This window comes from Scyliorhinus canicula, chromosome 8, assembly GCF_902713615.1.
Source record: "Scyliorhinus canicula chromosome 8, sScyCan1.1, whole genome shotgun sequence".
In the NCBI taxonomy this organism is placed as follows: Eukaryota; Metazoa; Chordata; class Chondrichthyes; order Carcharhiniformes; family Scyliorhinidae; genus Scyliorhinus; species Scyliorhinus canicula.
Genome location: NC_052153.1, coordinates 61,433,656 through 61,460,598, shown reverse-complemented (window position 1 = coordinate 61,460,598; position 26,943 = coordinate 61,433,656). Strand labels below are relative to the sequence as shown.

Below are 26,943 nucleotides of genomic sequence, written 5' to 3'. Positions count from 1 at the left end.
AGCCCGAGCCTTTTGCATTGCTTTAATTACACCCCGGCTACCAAAACCTTTCAACCCAGGATTCTTCGAAAACACTACTAACCTACTTTTTTAACCATTACTCCATCAAATACCTATGAATGAAATGGGCAGGAAACGCGATTGGGCAGAGAATCAGTTCCGATGCCGAAATGGTGGCCGGTTCTAGTTTCACGCCAAATCACGATTCTCCGTCACCTCGACAGCGACGCCAATGCACTCCAGAATGCATGTACAATAAACTCTTTGGCATATCATTAGCGGGCCTGACCCGCGATTCTCCTTCTCCAATGGGTCGAGTTCCTGACGGTGAAGTTCACTTGTGCTTTTAAAAATCGTGAAACCGGTGCCGTAGTTGATGAGGGAGAGAGAGGGGGTAGGACACAGAGATGTGTAACTGCTGGGCTGGACACTGGCCGGGCTGCCTGGGGTGACGGGGAGCCCTGCTAGGGCCGGGAGGGTGGGCTGAGGTGGGGGTGACGGGGGAACGGGCCATGGGGTCGGGGTGACCACCCAAGGGACTGGGGCGATGTCTAGGTACAGACCACCATTACCGTGGCCTGCAAGGCAGCCATTTTGATGCGCACGCCACTGATCACCCAACGTGCCTTGGTTTAGCAGAGTGCCACCGGCTGTATGGGTGCCCCCATCCCCACACCCCAGCACCCAAACTCCCCTCTGCCATGTCCCAACCGCCAACCAGCCACCAACGGCCGGTGGGGTGCCATGCAGCTTGCCCAAGGACAACGCCCACATTAGCCTCTACTGGGTTGCTGGGCGGGGGTCGCGGAGCACAGTGCTGACAAGGGCAGAGTCAGCTGATGGTACACCTGTCAGCAGGGAATGGCGCCAAGGCCAGGGACTCCTACGATGCCAGGGTCAGGGTGCGGAGAGAAGTGTGGGGGGTAGACATGCTGGGACAGAGCTGGCAATTCCAACCGGGGGTACCATGTAGCCCGTTGGACCTGGTTAGGCATGGAGATATGTACCATGTTAACATGTCGGCATTTCGCCCCCTGCATCAATGTATATTAGAAACAACGGTAGCCTTCCTCCCAGTCGCCGCGATCTGGGGAATCCCTGTGGCTGTACCAGCTGGAGTGGCTCGAGGAGGCTGCAGCAAAGGAGCGTGCAGCAGGGAAACGTAGCTGGTGAACAGGAGGCACATGCTCAGGATGGCGAGTTGACCGCTCAACAGGCCTAGGAGGAGGAGGTGCAAAGGAGGTGCCGCATGTGGCCTTGCCTGTACTGGCAGCTCCTGTTATTTGAGGCCCTTATGGGCATGCTGTTGAAGACTCCGGCTGAGCAGGAGAACAGTGTGACATACCTGCCAGATCATGGGTGAGGACATCTGCTCCCAGTGGCTGTCAAGGTGACGGTCATCCTAGGGCAGCAGGGTGGCACAGTGGTTAGTGCGGCTGCCTCACGGCGCCGAGGTCCCAGGTTCGATTATGGCTCTGGGTCACTATCCGTGTGGAGTTTGCACATTCTCCCCGTGTTTGTGTTGGCTTCGCGCCCACAACCCAAAAGGTGTGCAGGGTAGATGGATAGGCCATGCTAAATTGCCCCTTAATTGGAAAAAATGAATTGGGTACTCTAAATTTATTTTTAAAAGGTGACGGTCGTCCTGACCCTTCACGCAATGGGGTCCTTCCAGGAGCCGAGTGGAGACCTGTCCTGAATCTCACAGAGCTTGGTGCACAGGTGCATCCATGCCGTCACGGAGGTCCAATATGCCCAGTTGGCACAATACATCCATTTTGATGTAGATCGAGCCCACAGGATGTCCAGGCAGTGGGGTGCGCCACCATCGCCAAGGTGCCCCGGGTCCAGGGGGTGATCGACGTGATGCATGCCGCCCTACAAGCACCTGCAGAAGACTAACTGCTCTACACAAATCAAAAGGGGTTCCACTCGAAGAACATGCAGCTGATATGAGACCATTAGCTGCGCATCATGAACATCTGTGCCCAGTACCCAGGCTGTGTGCATGGCGCATTCATCCTGGCACACTTGCCGATTCCCGGCCTCTTCAAGACGCCCCCTCCCATCCACCCCAACTGGGGAGTTGGCTCCTTGATGACAGGGGTTACCCACTACGGTTGTGGCTGATGACACCTATCCGGAGGCCACAGACTGACGTGGAACCTGCTGCAATGATGTCCATGCAGTGACCAGGGGTGTGATCGAGTGGTGCTTTGGCATCCTGAAGATGTGGTTCAGGTGCCTGGACCGCTCTGGTGGTGCCCTCCAGTATGGCGCTGAGAGGGGTGCCAGCATCGTGGCGGCCTGCTGCATCCTCCACAATATCGCGCAGCGTTGAGGTGATGTGCTGGAGAAGGTGGATGTACGCCAGGCCTTCTCCGACAAGGAGGATGCGGGGAAGGCAGGACATGGGGCTCAGGCGGCACGGGAGGTGCAAGGGATGCTCTGATCACCTCCAGGTTCACTGACTGGGGGAGGGGACTGGCCAGAAGCACGGACACCGCACCTCCTGGCCACACACCCCACATCTACACATCCCCCCCTCCCCACCCGGCCAGCCACCCTCCTGCAATCCCCTCTGTGATACATACCTGCTGCATTATGGGGTGTGGGGCTGGGCTGGCACTAACAGCGGGTCTGGCCCATAGGATGGAGGATGATGACATCGCTCTGCGATGAAATCTGGTGCTCTGCGTCGTTTGACAACATCTGTCTCCTGCCCACGGTAGCACTTCCCACCGTCCATCTGGGTGATCCCTACATGCGAACTGGCCATTCCATCATACAGTGCCATTGAACCCCTGGGGTGGTGGATGTGGGGACGGTTGGGGAGTGTGGATTGGGAAACCAGCACACCTACAACATCTGTCCATTCCCCTCTGCCCACCCCCCCTCCCCCCGTGTCCAACCCAGACCAGCCCTCGCACCCTTCAGACAAGTTTTAGCACCGAGGCAGGTTGTAACAGTGTGAACGGGTGTTTCATGTGTACAAATGTATACATATATGTGCCCTAGCCCCTATCATTATACTATGCCCTGCACCCGTGCCAACTTAACTGGTGTCTTACTATCTGGTCTTACGGGCCCCGCACTACGTCTTGGTGGATCCCCAGATGATACATCAAGAGTGGAGGTGGCCTGACTTCTGGTTGCGGCTATGCGGAGCTAAGCCGCACGTTCGGCAGCTCCCGCCAGGAACGGACTTTTGGGCCTTTTTAAGGGCCCCCAGCGGTACTTGCTCGACGGTTCCCGACGTGGGAAGGTGTCTGCAGCGGATCCCCAGTGGTCTATGGTCATGACCAGGAATGGGGCCAGCAAAATAGCGGTGGCAGCACCTAAGAAAAAGCGGGGGAAGACAATCAAGATGGCGGCCGGCGGAGGCCTCGAGGAATGGAGGCAGTGGGCGCAGGTGCAGCAGAAGACTCTCCAGCGCTGTTTTCGGGAGCTAAAAATGGAGCTGCTAGACTCGCGGAAGGCGAATACGGACAAGCTGCTGGCGACGCAGACAGCCCAGGGGGTGGAGATCCGGGAGCTCCGACAACAAGCCTCCGAAAGAGAGGATGAGGCCGCGGCCCTCGCGGTAAAGGTGGAGATGCATGAGGCGCTCCATAAGAAGTGGCAGGAGCGGTTCGAGGAGATGGAGAACCAGTCGAGGCGGAATAATTTGCGGATCCTGGGCCTCACAGAGGGGCTGGAGGGGTCAGACCTGGGGGCCTATGTGGTCATTCTGCTGAACTCGCTGATGGGAGCTGGGTCCATCCAGGGGCCCCTGGAGCTGGAGGGGGCCCACAGAATACTGGCCAGGAGGCCCAAGCCGAATGAGCCGCCACGGGCGGTGCTGGTGCGGTTCGACCGGTTCGTTGACCGAGAGTGCGTGCTTAGGTGGGCCAAGAAGGAGCGGAGCAGCAAGTGGGAGAACGCGGTAGTGCGGATCTACCAGGACTGGAGTGCGGAGGTGGCTAAGCAGAGGGCCGGGTATAACCGGACGAAGGCGGTGCTCCACAGAAAGAGTGTGAAGTTTGGCATGTTACAGCCGGCGCGTCTGTGGGTCACTCACAAGGACCGGCACTTGTATTTTGAGTCCCCGGAGGAGGCGTGGGCCTTTGTGCAGGCCGAGAAGTTGGACTCTGACTGAGGGTCGGAGGTTTGTAAATAACTGTGTTAACTTTTGGTGGGAAGGGTCTCTGTTTTATGCTGTTTCATGCTGTTTTAAGCTGGTTGTGTGTTGATTCTAGGGCGGGTGGGGTGCTGTCTTTTTTGCGTGGGCGGGGTCAGGCAGGGGGAAAGCGCGGGCTTTTCTTCTGTTTCCCATGCTGAGGGTGGATGGGGGAGGGGTCGGAGCTGAGAAGCGCGGGCTTTTTTCCCGCGCGAGAGCGGGAGGGGGAGGAGGAGGGTCTGCTGATGGGTCTGAGGGAGGAGAGGTAGCCCCACGTTGGGAGGGGTTGGAGGTGTAGCGGGAGCTGCCGGGGTCAGCAGAAGTTAGCTGGCTCACGAGAGTGCTACGGAGGGAGTAACGCGGCTGGGAGGGGTCCTAGCCTCTGGGGGGGGGAGGGGGGGGGGTACCGGGTTGCTGCTGAAATGGCCAGGAAGGAGCTGGAATATGCAGGGGGGGGCCGGGGTGGGGGTTTGTCGCCGTGGGGAATGGGCCAAGCGGGGGGAGCTGGCCTGGGGCGGGCAGGGAATGGGTTATGGCTAGTCGGCAGGGGAGGGGGGCAGGGAGCCCTCTGATCCGGCTGATAACTTGGAATGTGAGGGGGCTGAATGGGCCGGTCAAATGGGCCCGGGTGTTTACGCACCTGAAGGGGCTGAAGGCGGACGTGGCTATGCTCCAGGAGACGCACCTGAAGGTGGCGGACCAATTTAGACTGAGGAAGGGCTGGGTAGGCCAGGTGTTTCATTCGGGGCTGGATGCAAAAAATCGGGGGTGGCGATTCTGGTGGGAAAAAGGGTGTCGTTTGAGGCGTCAAAGGTGGTGGCTAACAGTGGTGGGAGGTATGTGATGGTGAGCGGCAAGTTGCAAGGGGAGCAGGTGGTGCTGGTGAATGTCTATGCCCCAAACTGGGACGATGTGGGTTTTATGCGGCGCATGTTGGGCCGCATTCCGGATCTAGAGACGGGGGGGGCTGATACTGGGGGGGGGGACTTTAACACAGTGCTGGATCCCCCATTGGATCGATCCATGTCCAGGACGGGCAGGAGACCCGCAGCGGCTAAGGTGTTGAGGGGGTTTATGGACCAGATGGGAGGGGTGGATCCTTGGAGGTTCGTGAGGACGAGGGCCAGGGAGTATTCATTTTTCTCGCACGTGCATAAAGCCTATTCCCAGGTCGATTTTTTTGTTCTGAGCAGGGGGCTGATTTCGAGGGTGGGGATGCCGAGTATTTGGCCATAGTCATTTCGGACCATGCCCCGCACTGGGTAGACCTTGGGCTGGGGGAGGAGAGGGACCAGTGCCCGCTCTGGCGCCTGAAGGTGGGACTCCTGGCGGATGAGAAGGTTGGCGGGCGGGTTCGGGGGTGTATCAAGAGGTACTTAGAGGCCAATGATAATGGGGAGGTCCGGGTGAGGACAGTTTGGGAGGCATTGAAGGCGGTGATTACAGGGGAGTTGATTTCCATCCGAACCCATAGGGAGAGGGGAGAGCAAAGAGAGAGGAAGAGGTTGGTGGGGGAGATGGTGAGGGTGGACAGGAGATACACGGAGGCTCCGGAGGAGGGACTGCTGAGGGAGCGACGTAACCTTCAGGCCAAGTTCGACTTGCTGACCACCAGAAAGGCGGAAGCTCAGTGGAGGAAGGCACAGGGAGCGGTGTACAAATATGGGGAGAAGGTGAGTAGGATGCTGGCGCATCAGCTCCGTAAGCGAGACGCGGCCAGGGAGATTAGTGGAGTGACGGATAGGGGAGGCAATGTGGTGCGAAGGGGGGTGGACATTAATGGAGGGGGGGGGGGAGGAATGGGGCGCTTTTTGGACAGGCTGAGCTTTCCGAAGGTGGAGGAGGGGCAGGTGGAGGGGCTGGGGGCGCCGATTGAGCTGGAGGAGCTGGTCAAAGGGATAGGCAGCATGCAGCCGGGGAAGGCGCTGGGGCCGGATGGGTTCCCGGTCGAATTTTACAAAATGTACGCAGACCTGCTGGGCCCCCTGTTGGTTAGGACCTTTAACGAGGCAAGGGAGGGGGGGCTTTGCCCCCGACAATGTCACGGGCGCTGATTTCCTTGATCCTTAAACGGGACAAGGACCCCCTGCAGTGTGGATCATATAGGCCAATCTCGTTGTTAAATGTGGATGCCAAGCTGTTGGCGAAGACCTTGGCCACAAGGATAGAGGACTGTGTGCCGCAGGTCATTCATGAGGACCAGACGGGGTTTGTGAAGGGAAGGCAGCTGAACACCAATATACGTAGACTTCTGAATGTTATAATGATGCCGGCGGTAGAAGGGGAGGCGCAGATAGTGGTAGCATTAGACGCGGAGAAGGCCTTTGATAGGGTTGAGTGGGGGTACTTGTGGGAGGTGCTGGAAAGGTTTGGGTTCGGGGAGGTGTTTGTCAGTTGGGTGAGGCTGTTATATGAGGCCCCGATGGCGAGCGTAGCCACGAATAGGAGGAGATCGGAGTACTATCGGTTGTACCGGGGGACGAGACAGGAGTGTCCCATGTCCCCCTTGCTCTTTGCGTTGGCAATTGAGCCCCTGCCCATGGCGTTGAGGGAGTCGAGGAATTGGAGAGGTCTGGTGCGGGATGGGGAGGAGCACCGAGTGTCATTATATGCAGATGACTTGTTGTTATATGTGGCGGGCCCAGTGGGGGGAATGCCGGAGGTGATGAAGATTCTTAGCAAATTTGGGGGCATTTCTGGGTACAAGCTCAACCTGGGTAAGAGTGAGCTGTTCGTCATGCACCCGGGGGATCAAGAGGAGGGGATTGGTAGGCTCCCGCTGAAAAGAGCAGGGAGGAGCTTTCGGTACCTGGGAGTCCAGGTGGCTAGGAGCTGGGGGGCCCTTCACAAACTTAACCTCACTAGGCTGGTGGAGCAAATGGAGGAAGAGTTTAAAAGATGGGACATGTTGCCGCTGTCGCTGGCGGGCAGGGTGCAGTCCGTCAAGATGACGGTGCTCCCGAGGTTTTTGTTCCTGTTCCAGTGCCTCCCCATCCTTATCCCGAAGGCCTTTTTTAGGAGGGTCAACAGGAGTATTACGGGATTTGTATGGGCGCATGGGACTCCGAGTGTGAGAAGGGTGTTTTTGGAGCGGGGCAGGGATAGGGGGGGCTGGCGTTGCCCAACCTCTGTGTGTACTATTGGGCTGCTAATGTAGTGATGGTGCGTAAGTGGGTAATGAACGGGGCAGGAGCAGCATGGAAGAGGGTGGAGATGGCGTCCTGCGTGAACACGAGCCTGGAGGCGCTGGTAATGGCGCCGTTGCCGCTCCCTCCAACGAGGTATACCACGAGCCCGGTGGTGGCGGCTACCCTCAAAATTTGGGGGCAATGGAGACGGCATAGGGGGGAGGTGGGGGCTCGATGGAGTCCCCGACACGGGGGAACCACCGGTTTGTACCAGGGAGCATCGATGGCGGGTTTCTTGGCTGGCACAGGGTAGGTATTAGGAGGTTGAGGGACCTGTTTGTGGATGGGAGGTTTGTGAGCCTGGGTGAGTTAGAGGGGAAGTTTGGGCACCCCCCAGGGAACATGTTTAGGTACATGCAGGTTAGGGCGTTTGCCAGGCGGCAGGTGGAGGGGTTCCCTCTGCTGCCCCCATGTGGGGTACAGGACAGGGTGCTCGCGGGGGTGTGGGTTGGAGGGGGGAGGATTTTGGACGTGTACCACGTCATGCAGGAGGTGGATGAGGCCTCGGTGGAGGAGCTGAAGGGTAAATGGGAAGAGGAGCTGGGTGAGGAGATTGAGGAGGGGACGTGGGCGGATGCCCTGGAAAGAGTTAATTCCTCCTCTTCCTGTGCGAGGCTTTGCCTTATACAGTTCAAGGTGCTGCATAGGGCCCACATGACCGGGACGAGGATGAGTAGGTTTTTCCTGGGCGAAGACAGGTGTGCTAGGTGCTCGGGGAGCCCAGCGAACCACGCCCATATGTTCTGGGCATGCCCAGCGCTGGGGGAATTTTGGAAGGGGGTAGCAAGGACGGTGTCGAGGGTGGTAGGATCCAGGGTCAAGCCAGGCTGGGGACTCGCAATTTTTGGGGTCGCAGTGGAGCCGGGAGTGCAGGAGGCGAAAGAGGCCGGTGTTCTGGCCTTTGCGCCCCTAGTAGCCCGGCGGAGGATTTTGCTTCAATGGAAGGATGCAAGGCCCCCAAGCATGGAGGTCTGGATCAATGATATGGCGGGGTTCATCAAATTGGAGAGGGTGAACTTTGCCCTGATGGGATCAGTACAGGGGTTCTTTAGGCGGTGACAGCCTTTCCTTGACTTCCTGGCAGAATGGTAGGAAAATAGGCCGGCAGCAGCAGCAACCCCGGGGAGGGGGGGGGGGGGGGGGGGGGGGGGGGGGGTTTGTTTCGGGGGAGGGGAGAAATGTGTATATGTGTTTATTGAATATGCCGGGTGCTTAGTTACTGGGGGAGGGGTTTGGTTTTGGGGGTTATTGTGTTTTTCATTTTGTTGTTGTTAATACTGTTTTCTTGTTGTTTTTTCTGTTTTTGATATTTTTTGAAAATCTCAATAAAAATTATTTTAAAAAAAGAGTGGAGGTGGCCTGATCTGATTCCCGCTCTGAAATGTGGGTCCCCTTTGGTGGCTCACGTCTGGGGTGACCGGGCCTGGATGGGCCCAGCTGCTGCTTGCGTGTTCCAGGTGGTGTAGTGCCACCCTGCTTTGCCTGCTATCCACAGATGCGTCAGGGAAAGGAGGGGGGGGGTGGAGTCCGAGGTGCCTCGGTGTTCCGGCACCTACCCTGCTGGAGTCACCAGCCCCATCATCTCTTTGGGGTATAAAATGGCTCCGGGCTACTCCATGAGGTAGGGTTGCGAGCGGAGCTATCCGGAGGCACCCCAGCCACCTGGTACTGCCAGTCCTGGTGGCTAGTTGCCGTTTCGACCAAGGTATGCATGCTTGCGGCCATGGAGCGGAGGGAGTGGAGACTGCGCCACATCACACTGCGACTGTAGCACCAACTTCTGGGTCTCTGCCCCATCAGCCAGTGACTGCGCCATCTCCCTCTGGGACTGGACCACCTCCCTCTGTATCTGTGTAATGTCGGCCAGCATCTGGGCATTGCTGCGAACGTTCTCAGCCATGGCCTGATTTGACTGGGCCACGCTCAGTAGCGCCGCAGCGGGGTCTCACTTCCTTGCCTACGCCAACCTCAACCACGGTGAATTCCCTTTCTTCTGTCCCACAAACCACATTCAGGGTCCGCTTCTTTGCCACGGTGAGAGGTCACATATCCGACGGTCCCCCTCTAGTTTTCTCCCACTCCCGGCAGTCTTCTCCAGGGTGGGGGGAGCAGAACATGACAGTGTCAGACAGTCTTACATTTCAGCACAGGGGGTGGGGGGAATCATAGAATTTACAGTGCAGAAGGAGGCCAGGGTAGGTGGTGTCCTCAGTGGCCAAGGCACTCGGGCATGGGGACCGATATGGATGCTGGCATGTGGTGCAGGATGAGGGTTTGGCCACCCCCCTGGTTGGGGAGGGGGGGTGGGAGGTTACGGGTGGGTGGGACAGGGGTTGGTGCCAGGAGCATAGTGCTTCCTACTCATACTGACCGCCCAGAGGTTGAGCAGTTTCTTCCTACACTACAGGCCGGTCGGATGGTATTACTGGTGGTGGTGACCGCCTCTGCCACCTGCGCACAGGCACGGGAAACGGAAGTGGCTGGCAGCCTTCTTCCCAGGCTGGGGTACAGGGTGGCTCATTTCTCCGCCACGGCGCCCAGGAGGGTCTCCAACTTGGTGTCTTGCTGCCATCTTGTTGGCTAGGATGGTGTGTGCGGGGCAGTGTGTATATGCGGCTGACGCCTGACAGTCTCCTGAGTGTCAATCGCGAATCCGGCACTGGATTCATTGGAATCGATTGTGTTCCACACAGTGCAGGTGCCAACCCCTTAACAGTCGCTGAATCGGTCCAGGTGCTGGGCCAGTTTTGCTGTCGTGGAAGTCCACGAATCCTGCTCCGGTGTCAACACTTAGTCTCAGGAACAGGGAATGCAGACAAATATAACTGAAATTCCCACATTCGTCACACCTTCCCCCTTAAAAAATTGAACCAGCAATATAAAAAGTTGGCTTCATTTTCCCAAAGCCTTTTAACTTTAAACATTTCTCGTTATTTAACACAACTAATACTGTACAAGATACATGTCATATTTTATTTAAACATGCTAACTTAAACATGAGCATAGTCCATTTCAGTCTTTCTTCTCCACCTTCAAACGTTCCAATCTCCTCACATTTCAAAGTTGTGATAAAGCATTGGCAATCAGGTTTTCTCTTTCTGCTACATGTATAATTTTAAAGTTGAATGGTTGTAACATTAAACTCCATCTAAACAGTCTTGCATATTGATCCTTAAACTTTTCCTAAAATTTTAATGGATTATGGTCTGTATATATAATTGTCTCCCATGAATTGTGAGCAACATAAATGTCAAAATGTTGTAAAGCCAATACCAAACTCAATGTCTCCTTCTCGATGGTTGTTTTATTTTGATAAATATTTTGTTTTTGTGAAAAATGACCACCAGGCCTTTTGATTCTTGAGTTGATTTCTTGCAACCGTACAGCACTAAAACCCACATTACTCGCATCAATTTCCACCTTAAATTACTTGGTATAATTAAGTGTCGCCAATACAGGTCCGGTGGTTAACACAGTTTTCAGATAACCGAATGCCACCTGACATTCTGACGGCAACTGAAATTTCCTGCACTTTTTCGGAAGTTTAGTCAATGGAGCAAGCACACTGGTAACATTTGGCATGAATTTCTGGTTGAAACTATTCATATCCAGAAATCTCAGAATTTCTCTCCTCGTTGATGGTATTGGGGCCATCTCACCATGTCCAATTGTATGGCCCAAGAATGTGACTTCACTTCTGGCCAAATGTACCATCATCCAGCCTCCTGTAGTCGATTGAATAATTCCTTTAAATGCTCCTTCCACCTTTGATTGAACACCACCAAATCATCAATGTACACTGCACAAATGTTTAGTCCAGATATGACTTTGTTGGTTAATCTTTGGAATGATGCTAGCACGTACTTCATTCAAAATGGTATAACTTTAAACTGATACAGACATTTGGCGTCACAAAAGCTGAAACTTCCTTCATCCTGTCTGATAAAGGTACTTGCCAATATCCTTTAAGTAAGTCAAGTTTTTTCAACAGTCTTCCAAATGAGGAATAGAATACGAATCTGACTTTTTATCTGCGTTGTCTTTTCCTTTCTATTTTGTAAATAAATTTAGAGTACCCAATTATTTTTTCAATTAAGGGGCAATTTAGTGTGGCCAATCCACCCACATTACACATCTTTGGGTTGTAGAGGTGAGACCCACTCAGACACGGGGAGAATGTGCAAACTCCACACAGGCAGTGACACGGGTCTGGGATCGAACCTGGGTCCTCAGCGTCCTAGGCAACAGTGCGCCACTGCGCCACTGTGTTGTCCTTGCATTGTCTTTTCTATAGTGCACACACAATTGTTGTGTTCCATCTGGTTTTGGTACCATGACAATCGGTGAGTTCCAATCACTGCAACTCACTTTGATGATATTATTCTTAAGCATGCTTTCAATCTCCTTTTATACCTATGCTAACTTTAGTGGATTGAGCCTATATGGATGTGGTTTAATTGGAATAGCATTTCCTACATCTACATCATGTACAATTACTTTTGTACTTCCCAATTTATGCCCACATACAGTTCTATGTGACTGTAATAACTCTTTTAGGCCATTTTGATTTTCCTCCGGAATGTAACTCAATAATTTATCCCAATTTTGTGTTACTTCCTCATTGTCCAATCTAATTTGAAGAGTGTCAAATTCAGAATCATCTGAATTTATCACTTCTCTCTGAGTTATAACTACGAACACAGCAAAGGAGATTGAAACCATGTTTAGGAATAATATCATTGAAGTGAGTTGCAGTGATTGGAGCTCACCGATTATCATGGTACAAAAAACGGATAGAACACAATTGTGTGCGCACTTTAGAAAAGACAAAGCAATTACAAAGTCAGACTTGTAGCCTAGTCCTCGTTCCTTCTCTCCTTCCCTGTCAAAATACCTTTTGACATATTACCATGAGTTTTCCTTGTATCTGGCATTCTTATCAAATGATTCTCCTCATTCAATTTCCTTTTATTTTGATAAGGCCCTCTAAATCTTGCTTTTAATGGTCCAATCATTGGTAACAATACTAGTATTTTCTCCCCACGAACAAAACTATGAATTTTAGGTTTTTTATCCGCCTCTTTTTTCATCACATGTTGTGACAATTTTAAATGTTTCCGAGCCAACTCACCAGCCCTAATTCATCTCTCCCTAAAGTTTGACACATAGTCCAACACTGAGGCTGTAGTCTCAAAACACTGACAAAATTTCACCTTAGTTAATTTAAATGGTCCTCTTACCTCATGCCCAAAAATCAATTTGAATGAACTGAACTTAGTTGATTCATTAGGTGCAGCCCTAATTGCAATTAGTACAAATTCCTTCAACAAATCCTCAGGATAATCCTGGCCATAGGCCCTCAACATGGACTTTAAAGTTTGATGCCAACTTTCCAACTCTCCTTGTGACTCTGGATGATATGCAGTTGATTTAAATTGCTTTGCTCATAAGCTATCCATAACTTCCCTAAATAACTTTGACATAAAACTTCTGTCCATTTCTCATCTGCCTGATTATGCAAAGGTCGGCATTTTCTCAGTAATACATTGGGTGGGATTCTCCGTTGGCCGATTCCGAAAGCATGAAACGCGATTGGGTGGAGAATAGGTTCCGATGCTAAAATCGCGGTGGGCGTCGATTTAACGTCAAATCAAAATTCTCTTGTCACCTCGACAGCGGTGTCGATGTGGTCCAGAACGCACGTGCAGTAAAAACTGACCCGGTATTCTCTAGGACCTCCACAATGTTCTGCCTCCGATAGCCGAGATTCCGATGGCGCAATTCACTTGTGCTTTTAATGATCGTGAAACAGATGTCGTGGCTGCTGTGGGTGAGAGAGCGGGTACGGAAAGTGTTCAACATCATCATCATGTGCTCACAGTTGTGCCATTGGCGGGGGGGGGGCAGTAGGTGGGTTGTGGGGTCAGGGTGGAGGGGCACGGAACACCATTGCTGCAGCCGGCAAGGCAGCCATGCAGCTGCATATGCCGCTAACAGCCCACTGTGAATGTAGGGTCATGGGTGGTATAAGTGTACCCCAGGCCATGCTCCTAGGTGCCCTCTGGTCCCAGCCGACCCATCAGCTGTATGGGCGCACTCCAGCACAACCAGTGCCATCTTGTTGAGGCTGAGATGTGTGTGTGGAGCGATTGTAATGTGTATGTGCGGCTGCAGCTTGTCAGTCTCCCGAGTATCAATCACGGACCCGGTGAATTTTTGATTGGAATTGATTGTGTTCCACATGGTGCCGGTGCTAGCCCTCCACAGTTGCTGAATCGATCCAGATTCGGCACCAGTTTTGCTGTTGTTAAAGTCCACAAATTCTGCATTGGCATCAACACTTAGAGAAACAGAGAATCCCACCCATTATTTCCAATGTAAATACTATCCAGTGCACTCAGATTCTTTTTCTGTATATGCTTTCTGATACAACTGCTTTATCTCTGAATTTTTCAACCAACCTTCTTTTTGAACTAAACATATCCGTTTTATCCACCACCTGCTCTTGTTCCTTATCAATCATCTGATCAAATAGGGTTTCTGATAACTGAACATCAGCACCCATACTCCTAGAGTTCTCTTCCTTCTGTCTCAACCTGTGGAAACACCGCAGGATATGCTTCCTGCAACACCTTGGTTGTTTGGCTTTCCATGGCCATTTTAACCACAGTAGGCTTCACTGCCACCTGTGATCCAGCTGTATAATTACCCAGGATAAATTGTATCCCCGAAAAAGGTAATTTTTATGTTAGTCCGGCCACCACTTTATTACTTTTCAACAGTCTCTCTAACCTTACCTTACAGAGTGGCACTCTGTTCCTCTGACCACTAGTTCCACATATTAGCACCTTTTATGGCTATTCTCAATTTAATTAACCCCATTGACTTATCTTGTTTTAACAAGTCTGACTTCCCAGTACTTTTCTTAAGCTACCAACACTGCGACTTTATATATCCAACTTTAAAAATGAAAACACATTTTTTTTATGCCTCTTCCACTAGCATAGGTTTTGTTTTTAATCTGAGGCAAACTATTCTTAATATCACCAACTAGACCTCCTTTGCCATGACTCCCTGTGAATATCTCATTTCCTCAGTTTCTATCCTCCACAGATTTAAATTGATGTTGAAGAATAGATTTTGCTTTGTGAACTAATTCAAAATCATCTGCCATTTCTGCTGCCAATCTAGCAGTTTTAGCCCTTTCCACAAGCGTTCTCACTACTGCAGTAAGTGAATCTTTAAATAATCGTTTCCCTAATATGTTTAGTCTGTTTCTAATACTGTTATCCATTGTTTTGTTTCATTCTTTCAAATTCTATACCTGTCTGACCTGATTCTTTCCTTAGATTTCTAAACTTCTGTCTGGAAGCTTCTGGCACTAGTTCATATGCATTTAATATGTTTTTTCCCACCTCATCATAATCCCTAGAAACCTCGTCTGATAGTGATGCAAACACTTCACTCACTCTATTTACCAACTTTATTTGAACTAACACTACCCACATGGCCTTTGGCCAATTCAAATGCTTAGCCAATTTCTCAATTGAGACAAAAAAGGTTACCCCATCTTTCTTATCAAACCTTGGCAGTGCTTGAATATAAACATACCCGGAGTAAGCTTTGACTAGGAAGTGTTTCTCCTTCCTCTAAACCTTCCTCAGCTACTGCCTTCAACTCCCACATTTTAAATTGACATTCTCTTTTCCTTTCCAACTCATTCATTGCTATTTTTTGAAGTTCAAATGCTCTCTCTTTACTCTTTTCTCTTGCCATTGCCTATCTTTCTTTCTTTTTCTTCTGCCACAGCCACTGATGCGACCACCAATTCACTCAAAGACTCGTGTCGAAGTAAACAGTGGTTTTAATCAACTTACAACTTTGCCTGCCTGCGACCGGTACATTACTGAAGGCGGTCCCGCAGGTCTGCTGCTCTTTTACTTCCTCTAAAGGGCGGAGACATGGGCGGAGCCCATACATGCTCCAACATCTCCCCTGTGGGTGAAGCCGCACAATGGCCCATAGATGGAGCCCACAGGGTTAATAACATAGTATAACGTAATACAGTATACTGGTGAATTAACAGTATTTATACATTCACCACTTTCCCCCCTTCTAAATAAAAATTAAGTCTGGCGGGGGTGATGGGTTCACAAATTCAGTCGGTCCGGCGCCCGGATCGTACGTTGCAACCGCCGAAGCACTGGCTGTGGAAGTGGGTCCGGTGCGGGCCCAGGGGTGGACTCCGGGGGCGGCTCTTCCGGGGCTTCATTCCTGCGGATTGGTGTGCCGGGTGGAAGGGAGCGCAGGAACCAAATAGGTGTGGGGGCGCAGGACATGGGAGGTTGGGCGGGGTATAGTGTGGGGGGTACAGTAGTGGTAGTGGTGGAGGAGCCTGCGCGCGCCAGGTCTCGGAGGGAGACGGTATCCTGCCGGCCATTGGGGTGTTCGACGTATGCAAAGTGTGGGTTTGAGTGCAGGAGCTGGACCCTCTCTACCAGGGGGTCGGTCTTATGGGTCCGAACGTGTTTCCGGAGGAGGACAGGACCCGGTGTCATCAGCCAGGATGAAAGCGAGGCCCCTGTGGTAGTTCCCCTTGGGAAGACAAACAAGCGGTCATGGTTTGTGGCCGTGCAAAGGAGGGACCTAATAGCGTGGAGCGCATCGGGGAGGACCTCCTGCCAGTGAGAAACCGGGAGATTCCTGGACCGTAGGGTCAGTAGGATGATCTTCCAGACCGTCGCGTTCTCCCTCTCCACCTGCCCGTTTTCCCTGGGGTTGTAACTGGTAGTCCTGCTCGAGGCGATGCCCTTACTGAGCAGGCACTGACGCAGTTCGTCGCTCATGAACGACGAACCCCTGTCACTGTGGACATAATTGGGGAAACCAAATAGGGTGAAGACACTGTGCAGGGCTCTGATAACAGTGGGGTGGTCATATCGGGGCACGGTATGGCAAACGGGAAACGGGAGAACTCATCTATAATGTTGAGAAAATAGGTATTGCGATTATTTGAGGGGAGGGGCCCTTTGAAATCAATACTGAGGCGTTCAAAGGGCCGGGATGCCTTTACTAGGTGGGCCTTATCTGGTCGATAGAAGTGCGGTTTACACTCCGCACAGATTTGGCAGTCCCTGGTTATAGCTCTGACCTCCTCGGTGACTAAGGGCAGGTTGCGGGCCTTGATGTAATGGCCGAGCTGGGTGACCCCCGGGTGGCAGAGGTCGTCGTGGATAGCCCGTAGTCGGTCACCTTGTGCGCTGGCGCATGTGCCGCGAGACACGGCATCTGGGGGCTCGTTGAGCTTCCCAGGACGATATACTATATCGTAATTATAGGAGGAGAGTTCAATCCTCCACCTCAAGATCTTATCATTCTTGATCTTGCCCCGCTGCGTATTATCAAACATGAAGGCAACCGATCATTGTTCGGTGACGAGGGTAAACCTCCTACCAGCGAGGTAGAGTCTCCACTGCCGCACGACTTCCACGATGGCTTGGGCTTCTTTTTCGACCGAGGAGTGCCGAAGTTCAGAGGTGGTGAGGGTGCATGAAAAGAAAGCTACCGGCCTGCCTGCCTGGTTAAGGGTGGTGGCGAGAGCGACCTCTGATGCGTTGCTCTCCACCTGGAAGGGGACAGACTCGTCCACCGCACACATGGCGGCTTTGGCGATGTCTGCCTTGATGCAGTTGAAGGCCTGGCGAGCCTCGGCTGCCAGTGGGAAAAGGGTGGCCTTAAATAGTGGGTGGGCTTTGTCCGCATACTGGGCGTAATAGGAAAAAATCCAAGGCATCTCTTGAGGGCCTTGGGACAGTGAGGGAGAGGAAGTTGTAGGCGGGGGCGCATACGGTCAGGGTCAGGACCCAGGACCCCGTTTTCCATGACTTAGCCGAGGATGGCTAGCCTGGTTGTGCAGAAAATGCATTTCTCCTTGTTATAAGTGAGGTTAAGTTTTTGGGTGGTTTGGAGAAATCGGTGGAGGTTGGTGTCGTGGCCCTGCTGATCATTGCCACAGATGGTGACGTTGTCCAAGTACGGAAATGTGGCCTGCAGCCCGTACTGGTCCACCATTCGGTCTATCGCTCTTGGAACACCGAAACCGTTCGTGACGCCAAAGGGAACCCAGAGGAAATGAAAAAGGCCGCCGTCTGCCTCAAACGCCGTGTAGTGCCGGTCCTCCGGGCGGATTGGGAACTGGTGGTATGCAGACTTCAGATCCACCGTGGAGAACACGCGGTAGTGCGCGATCTGATTCACCATGTCTGCAATCTGGGGAAGGGGGTACGCATCAAGTTGCGTAAACCGGTTAATGGTCTGGCTGTAATCAACCACCATCCGGAACTTTTCCCGGTCTTGGCGACCACCACCTGAGTTCTCCAGGGGCTATTGCTGGCCTCTATGACTCCTTCCCGCAAGAGACGCTGGACCTTGGACCTAATAAACGTCCTGTCCTGCATACTATACTGCCTGCTTCGAGTGGCTACTGGCTTGCAATCAGCGGTGAGGTTAGCGAAGAGGGGAGGGGGGTCGACTTTTCGGGTTGCGAGGCTGCATAGGTGAGCGAGGGCAGGGGTCCGCCAAAATTAAGTTAGGCTCCTGAGATTGCACTGAAAGTCGAGTCCTAAAAGGAGAGGGGCGCAGAGGTCTAGGAGCACATACAATTGAAAATGAGTATACTCGGTGCCCTGTATCGCTAAGGTTGCTGTAGTGCACTCTTGGATTTGTATTGAGTGCGACCCAGAGGCGAGGGAGATTGTTTGTTGTGTCGGGAATATCGGGAGTGAGCAGCGTCTTACCAGATCCGGGTGAATAAAACTCTCGGTGCTCCCAGAGTCGAATAAGCAAGGTGTCTCGTACCCGTTAACCCGGACGGCCATCATGGAGCTCCTGAGGTGCTTGGTTCGCGACTGGTCCAAGGTGACTGCACTGAGTTGAGGGTAATCGACGGCGTGATCGGCGGTGCTGGGGCGGCCCCGCGATGACTGTCCGTACAGGTCCTATGCGTCGAGTGGCGTAGCAGATGGTGGCCAAAATGGCGGCTGCCATTGATCGAGTGTGGCGGGCGATGAGGAAGATGGCACCCAAGATGGCGGCCCCCATGGAGCACACATGGCCGGCCGCGTGGGGGAGGGTGGCCAAGATGGCGGTCCCCGTGAGTCGCACGTGTTGTGCGGAGTCGGAGTCGGCAGACACGCTGCCACATTACGGGGTCTGCGGGCCTGAGAGTCGGTGGATCGGGTCTGTGAGTTCGAGTGTTTAGGCTTGGCCAGGCAGATCTTGGCGAAGTGTCCTTTTCACCCGCAGCTGCTGCAGTTCGCATTGCGGGCCGGGCAGTGTTGCCGGGGGTGTAGAGGCTGGCCGCAAAAATAGCAAGGTAGCCCCCCATGATGAGCGGGCGGCCGCGCGGCACAGGCCTGGGGTGGTCTCTGGTCGGGAGCCCACGAGGGAGTCGTGTGGTCGGCCGGGAACGCAGTGAAACTTTGAAAAGCGACCTCCAGCGAGGTCGCCAGTTTTACCGTGTCATCCAGGTCCTGGGCTCCTTTTTCGAGCAGGCGCTGCCTCACATAGTTCGATCTGACTCCCGCAACGTAAACTTCTCGGACGGCGAGCTCAATGTGCTGAGTGGCCGTAACTCCCTGATACTTACAGTTGCGCGCGAGGGCTTGGAGGTCGCGCAGATAGTGATCCAGTGACTCCCTGGGGCGCTGGCGGCGAGTGGTGAAGATATGTCGCGCGTAGACCTCGTTCATAGGCCGCACGTAGATGCGTTCGAGTATTGCGAGGGCCTCTGTATAGGAGGTGGCTTCGTCGAGCTGGGCAGAAATGCGATGGCTCACCCATGCATGGAGGAGACTCAATTTCTGTTCACCCGTGACGGATGACGTCGACGATGCGGCAAGGTAGGCCTTGAAACACCAAAGCCAATGTGAAAAAATTTATTTTGCCTCCGCGGCCTGTGGATTGAGCCCCAGTCTGTCAGGTTTGAGGGCTGACTCCATAGTAGTTCTTTAAGTTGATTAAATTAAGACTCGTGTTGAAGTAAACAGTGGTTTTAATCAACTTACAACTTTGCCTGCCTGCGACCGGTACAATACTGAAGGTGGTCCCGCAGGTCTGCTGCTCTTATACTTCCTCTAAAGGGTGGAGCCATGGGCGGAGCCTGTACATGCTCCAACATCTCCCCCTGTGGGTGAAGCCACACAATGGCCCATAGATGGAGCCCACAGGGTTAATAACATAGTATAGCGTAATACAGTATACTGCTGAATTAACAGTATTTATACATTCACCACTTTCTTCTTTTCTTTCATTTCCAATTTCTTTAGTTCTATTTCTTTCTCTTTAGCTTTTTCCTGCATTTCTAATCATTTCACTTGCTATTGAATTCATGCTCATTTTAATGATTCAGGCTGTGTCCCTGGCAAATTTAAATGCTGACCTTATCTCTATTCTAACTTTCTCACCCCTTCAGATACTGTCATTCACAGTTTTTCTGCCAAACCATAAGTTTTGTGTTAGTTGCAAACCAGCCCAAGTGTCTTCTTTCACACCCAGGAAAAGAACTATCTCCAGCGCTCCCTATTTAAACTTCAAAATCTGAAAGAAAGCAACCATTCCACACACACTCACTGTCTTTAAATTCAATAATCCCAAGCCAAACATAGAATTATACATTAAGATCCTGGTAAAGAGCCCCCAATTTTTTTACGATGCCAGACCATACCCCAACGGCTAGGATACTGGACATAAACCCCAATATTATATTTTAATTTTGTAAGATTGTGAGTAAATGATACCTTGCTCCAGGAGTGATTTCACAAAGCATAGGAATATGGTAGAGTAAAACAACTTTATTACTAACACAGTATTAAAATATCTTTCTCGTCACACCAAAAAATAGCTTAAACAATGCGAATCACTACAGTGAATACAGTAACCCTAAATTGCTATCTTTATTCCCACTCAATCAACAAAAACCCCTTCTAAACTCTCAATCCACTGTTAAAATACAGTTAGCACTCAGGAATACCTGCTTTACAGGGATGTTCTTTGAGAAATAGATATTTTGACAGTGCTTTAAAGAAAAGACCTGAATCCTGTCACCATGCAGAAAATCTAGCTGTAAATCTTCAGAAGCTACTTCAGCTTATATCAGCTCACCTTCTAACCATACTCTTCTTAACTGCTGGAGAGAAACTGCTAATCTATCTACATACATCTTTTAACTGAACTGAAATGGTCACTTCTGCTTACATCTCCAACTTACACTCAACTAAAATAGCATTTCTGCAAAATACCTGATACCTTGGTTCCTCCCAGTATTTACCAGGCTGAAATCAAGTTAACTCCACAGGGAATCCCCTGAATCCAAATAACATTCTATTAGCCCAATCCTTTTATGATGCTTTATTTGCATCTCTGTCTCCCAAACTATTTCAACCCAGGATTCTTTAAAAACACTACCAACCCAGGTGTGTAACCTTTACTGCACCAAATACCTACAAAACAATATATCTGAAATTCCAACATTCATCGCAATAGTTTCTCTGTTGAGATAAAGCTACAAAAGTATGAGGTAAATGTGAGCTTGTATTAAAATGTCATCACCGTCCCAGAGGACCATATGCTGCTCTCCTCTGAGAGAGAGCTGACTAGTGCTGGGTTAACTTGAGGGGCACCACATCTCAGGTGCGGGTCAAGGTTGAGAAGTCGGGGCTTCCATGGACAACCTCAGCCAGTACAGGAATTGAACTTGCGCTGTTGCCGTTGCTCCGCATCACAAATCAGCCGTCCAGCCAATTGAGCAATCCGGGCATGTTACGGTGTGAAGAAATGCATTTTTTATTAAATTCTTTAAGCATATTTAGACCAGTTAAATCAATTCAAAAATACTTACGGAGCGATTCACAAAAGGTGTCCTACCAATAGGATCTGACTTGCGTGGGGATGAATGTTGCAAATCATTTAAACAAAGCTCGAGTAAACACTTCCTGCAGTACGGAGAAAGTGATCTGGATCTGGTCGCTACTGGCTTCTTGCGTTCCTTTTCACCTTTCTTATCAGAGCACGATTTTCCGATCAGGTTAAATGACTTTGCAGACCTTGGTCTTCTAACTTGATTCTCCTTTCTTCCACTTTCTGACTGCGATAAATATATAAAGTTTGACAAAAACCAAAGCTGTGGCTTTATAAAATTAACTTTTTATATTACTTTTTCTCTTGAATACCTCTCGACCTTCTGCCTTTGCAATGCTATAACTTTAATCAGAGGTGTGGCAGAACTCTGCTTACCAAATACAGGGTTTTTACACATACATGTTACAACTAATCCAATGCAATCATGTTGTATGACATCAATAATTTTTTTAACATATTTTTGCATTATAAAACAAAGGCACAATATTTACAAGAAATCATAAAGAACACATTATTAAATATAACAATATTTTGCAGTTTAGATTTATTTTTAAATTAAAGAATGGTTTTAAAATTGCGATGTTAAGCACAGTTTGTGCAATATGGGATCTCCTAAAATTGGAAGAGATATATTAAAGACTCACCAAGCATAAACTAGAGGAAATTTTCTTTGCAGATCTGGGAGAACACTCGGTAATTGTTGTTGTTGTAGAAAATTCCAATTTAGGTGAAATCAACTGAATTAAAGAGTAAAATGTTGCATTACCAGTTAAATGAGAACTATTTTTCTCAATGTAAAATGGAAGTATGCTGTACAGCCTAATATTGTAAAAATACTTGTGCTGAAGTGGGAAGCCTCAACCATAGGTGTGTACAGCAGAAAAGTACACAGTGCTCACAATTTTCTGTTCAAAATGTGGCACATTATGGGCAGTTGTTAATTGAACCAATACTTGAAATAGGTAGTGTGATGTTAAGATCCCAGCTGATGTTAATACTGGACAAAATTTTGGCCAGCAGTTTGGCGTCCACATTCAATAGGGATATCAGCCTGTAGGACCCACACAGCTCTGGGTTCTTGTCCCATTTCATGATCAGTGAAATCGTGGCCTGTGACATCGTCGGGAGAAGCACCCCTCTCTCCTTTGCCTCATTGAATGTCCTCATCAACAACGGCCCCAATATCGCCGAGAACCTTTTATAGAACTCCACTGGGTATCCGTCCGGCCCCAGGGCTTTACCAGACTGCATAGCCTTCAGATCCTCTGCTATCTCTTCCATCGATCGGGGCCCCCAGCCCTTCTAACAGCTCCCTGTCCACCTTCGCGAAATTTAGCCCCCCTAGAAAGTGGCTCATACCCTCCGGCCCCGTTGGAGTTCTGACCCATACATCCTACTATAAAACTCCTTAAAGGCCTTATTCACCCCTGCTGAGTCTCTAACGAAGTTCCCATCTCCATCCTTTACTTTCCCTATCTCCCTGGCTGCCTCCCTCTTTCTAAGCTGCTGTGCAAGCATTCTGCTGGCCATCTCGCCATGCTCATAAATTGCCCCTCTCGCCTTTCTCAGCTGCTCCACCGCCCTCCCTGTGGTTAACAAGCCGAACTCCGGTGTAGTCTCCGCCGTTCCCTTAAAAGTCCTGCCTCTGGGGTCTCTGCGTTCCTCCTGTCGACCCGTAGTATCTCCTTTACCAGTTAGTCAGTCTCTGCCCTGTTTACCTTCTCCCTGTGGGCCCGTATCTAGATCAGCTCGCCTCTACCCACCGCCTTCAATGCTTCCCAGACCACCACTGCAGAAATTTCTCCCGTGTTGTTGACTTCCAGGTAGTTCTGAATAAATTTCCTCAGCCGCCCGCACACCTCTTCATCAGCTAAAAGACCCATGTCTAACCTCCACTGCACATGGTCTGAGATTGTGATCGCCAAGTACCCCATGTTCACCACCCCCATCAGTAAGGCCCTGCTCAAAATAAAGAAATCAATCCGGGAGTACACTTAAGGCACGTGTGAGTAGAAGGAGAACTCCTTCAACCTCGGCTGCCCAAATCTCCATGGATCGACCCCCCCCCCCCCCCCCCCCCCCCCATCTGCTCCATGAACCTTTTTAGTTCCTTTGCCATTGCTGGCACCCTGCCCGTTTTTGAGCTTGACATGTCTAAACCAGGGTCAATAACTGTGTTGAAGTCCCCTCCCATGACCAACTTATGCGAATCCAGGTCCTCTTTATAAACCCCACATCGTCCCAATTTGGCGCATACGCATTTACTAGTACCATCTGCACCCCCTCCAATTTCCCACTAACCATAAGGTACCCGCCTCCCATATCCAAAACTATTCTTCACACCTCAAACACCACCCGCTTGTTGATCAGGATCCCGGCCCCTCTAGTCTTCAAGTCCAGACCCGAGTGAAAAATCTGTCCGACCCAACCTTTCCTTAATCTAATCTGGTCAGCTACTCTAAGGTGCGTCTCCTGCAGCATTACCATGTCCGCCTTCAGTCTTCTCAAATGCGTGAGCACGCGTGCCCTCTTGACCCGCCCATTTAGCCCTCGTACATTCCAGCTGATCAGCCTAGTTGGGGGGGCTCATCGACCCCCCCCCCCCCCCCCCCCCCCCCCCTTCGCCGATCAGCCATCACCTTTCTTGGACCAGTCTCCAGCCCGCGCCCCGCGTCTCACCGGCCTGCTCCCAGGCAGCCTCCGCCCCCGACCTCCTCTCTGTCCCTCAGCAACAGTCCCTCCCTCGTCAGCAAAACATTTCCCCCCCCCCCCCACTAGTAACAGCTCAATGTAAATCGACCCCTTTAATAAGCCTAACATCTGCTCAGCCCCACTACGCTTCCGTGAGCTAGCCCACCCAGCTAGCTTGGTGGCCCCCACCCCTGGTGCCAGACATTCTCCCACCTATTGTTCCCTCCTCACCTTCCCCCCCCCACCCGCTCATACATACATATTCAAATGACAAATAATCCCAACACAATTGCCCGACAGAAAAAAAACGCTAAACAAAGAAAAGATCAAGCAAGAGATCCACCATCTGAACAAACACACCTCCATCCCCCAACAGTGCAAATGTAAACTTTAACTCACTCAGCTCTGCAATGGGGCCCAAATCAATACAGAAGGCATTACAAATAGCTTCCACAAAATGAAAAAACGAGAAACTTTTTTTTAACATGAATGTTGCAGCAAAGTTCAAAAGTCTCAGTCCGCCACCAGCCCTTTCCTTTTCGCAAAGTCCAGTGCTTCCTCAGGGGACTCGAAATAAAAATGTTGCTCCTCGTATGCGACCCAGAGACGTGCCGGATACAGCTTTTTCTTAAAAAGGGTCGACCTGATCTGGTTAAACCCCGCTCTTCTCCTGGCCACCTCCGCACTCAGGTCCTGATAGATCTGCAGGATACTGTTCTCCCATTTACAGCTCTGTGTCTGCTTGGCCCACTGTAAAATATGCTCCTTATCCAAATACCTGTGGATTCTCACCACCATTGCCATCGGGGAGTCTCCTATTCGTGGCTTCCTCGCGACCGCTCTGTGAGCCCTGTCTACCTCCCAGGGTCGGGAGAATGCCCCATCCCTCACAGCTTCTCGAACATGTCCGCTACGTATGCGCCAGCATCCGCTCCTTCGGACTCCTCCGAGAGCCCACGATTCTCAAGTTCTGCTGGTGGGACCTATTCTCTAAGTTCTCCACCTTCTCCAGGAGCCTTTTCTACTGGTCTCTTTATGAAATGAAATGAAATGAAAACCTCTTATTGTCACGAGTAGGCTTCAATGAAGTTACTGTAAAAAGCCCCTAGTCGCCACATTCCGGCGCCTGTCCGGGGAGGCTGGTACGGGAATCGAATCGTGCTGCTGGCCTGCTTGGTCTGCTTTAAAATCCAGCGATTTAGCATCCCCACTTCCAACTCCACCGCAGTTTGATGTTCCTCCTGGTCAGCCAGTGCCTTCTCTACTTTCTGGATCGCCCGATCTTGGGCATCCAATCTAAGCTCCAGACACGCAATTGACTCTGGTCCAAGCAGTCCCGCTTCTGCTTGGTGAAGCTCTCCCGGATAAAATGCATCAGCTGCTCCGTTGACGGCTGGGTCAACAAACCAGAGGTCTGATCATCCGCCATGCTTTCTCCTCCTGCAGCTTCAGCCCGAGCCTTCTCTGTCCATCTGTTTCTGCCTTTGCCAGCACTTCTAGTCCTCCTCTCCATGCACCGATGTGGGAATCCAGGACCCAATTGCCTCTGTCATCGATTTTTCAAATCAAGTCCGGTTAAAAAAAAATCGTTAAAAAGGTCCAAAAGTCCGACCCGAGCGGGAGCCACCAAATGTGCAACATCCTCCTTCATAGCCGCCACCGGAGTCCTCTAATACATTATTTCTAATGTAACAACAGTCCAGTATGCACTCTGATTCTATTTCTGTGCATGTTTTCTTATATAACTGCTTTATCTCTGAACCGTTCTGTTGTAATTCTACCAATTTTCCTTAACAAAGGTATCCGCTTCATCCTTCATCTGCTCTTGTTCTTTACCAACCATTCGTTCAAAGATTATTTCTGATAACTGAATCTCAGCCTTCCTATCTTTACTCCTGGATTTCTTCTCCTCCTGTGTCAACCTGTGGCTTTCTGATCTTTTTACCATCAATCTGGAAATGCCCAGGATATGTTTCTTGCAAAAACATTGTTTGAGTTTCCACTGGCTTTTCAACCACAGTAGCCATCACTCCCACCTGCGATCCAGCTATCATTACGCAGGATAAACTGTACCCCTGAAAAAGGTAATTTCTCTATTAATCCTGCCAACACTTCAACACTTTTCACTGGACTCTCTCACTTTACCTTACATAATTGAATATTATTCACTTCACCGGCCATATTACCACCTTTTCTCGCAATACTTCTTCTGAACTACATACCTCCTTATCACTTCCCAGTAAAGATTGACTTTCTCCTGTATCCCGTAAGATGTTAACCGCCTTACCTATTCCACCTTGTGCACATGAGTAAACCTTAGCGTTACAAATAAAACCTTTTTAAAAAACTGACACTTACTTATCAACCAACCTCTGAATTGGCTGTGCAATCTATTGCACCTCTTCAGCGGCAGCCAGGTCTTCCATCGGGCAGGAGATACAGAAGTCTGAGAACACGCACGAACAGACTCAAAAACAGCTTCTTCCCCACTGTTACCGGACACTTAAATGACCCTCTTATTGACTGACCTCATTAACACTACACCCTGTATGCTTCAACCGATGCCAATGCTTAAGTAGTTACATTGTATATCTTGTGTTGCCCTATTATGTATTCTCATGTATTTTCTTGAATTTTGTTTAATTCCCTTTCCTTCCATGTACTGAATGATCTGTTGAGCTGCGTGCAGAAAAATATTTTTCACTGTACCTCGGTACATGTGACAATAAACAAATCCAAATCCAAATCCAAATGTCATTTTCTTAAGCCACTAACATTGTGACTTTGTGTGTTCAATTTTATTACACTGAAAACATTTAAGTTTTCTTATCTCTATTCCACCCTCATAATTTTCCATTTTAATCTGAGGCAAACTGCTTAATATATCCACCAACTAAACGTCCTTTGCCTTGACCATCTGTGGATTTCTCATTTCCCCAGTTTCTATCCTTCACAGATTGAAATTGATGTTGGAAGCCAAACTTTACT

The 26,943-nt window shown here is 50.6% G+C and overlaps 1 protein-coding gene across 2 annotated transcripts in view; it reads right to left on the bottom strand.

Moving 5' to 3' along the window:
* LOC119970281 (spermatogenesis-associated protein 6-like) overlaps positions 1-26,943 on the bottom strand; it is a 131,212-nt gene that overhangs the window by 52,206 nt on the left and 52,063 nt on the right. For both annotated transcript variants that reach the window (XM_038804652.1, XM_038804651.1), the window contains exons 7-8: positions 21,909-22,001; positions 21,245-21,490 (exon numbers count right to left, since the gene is read on the bottom strand). In XM_038804652.1, the coding sequence (XP_038660580.1) occupies positions 21,245-21,490; positions 21,909-22,001 (339 nt within the window). The remainder of the gene's footprint in view (positions 1-21,244; positions 21,491-21,908; positions 22,002-26,943) is intronic.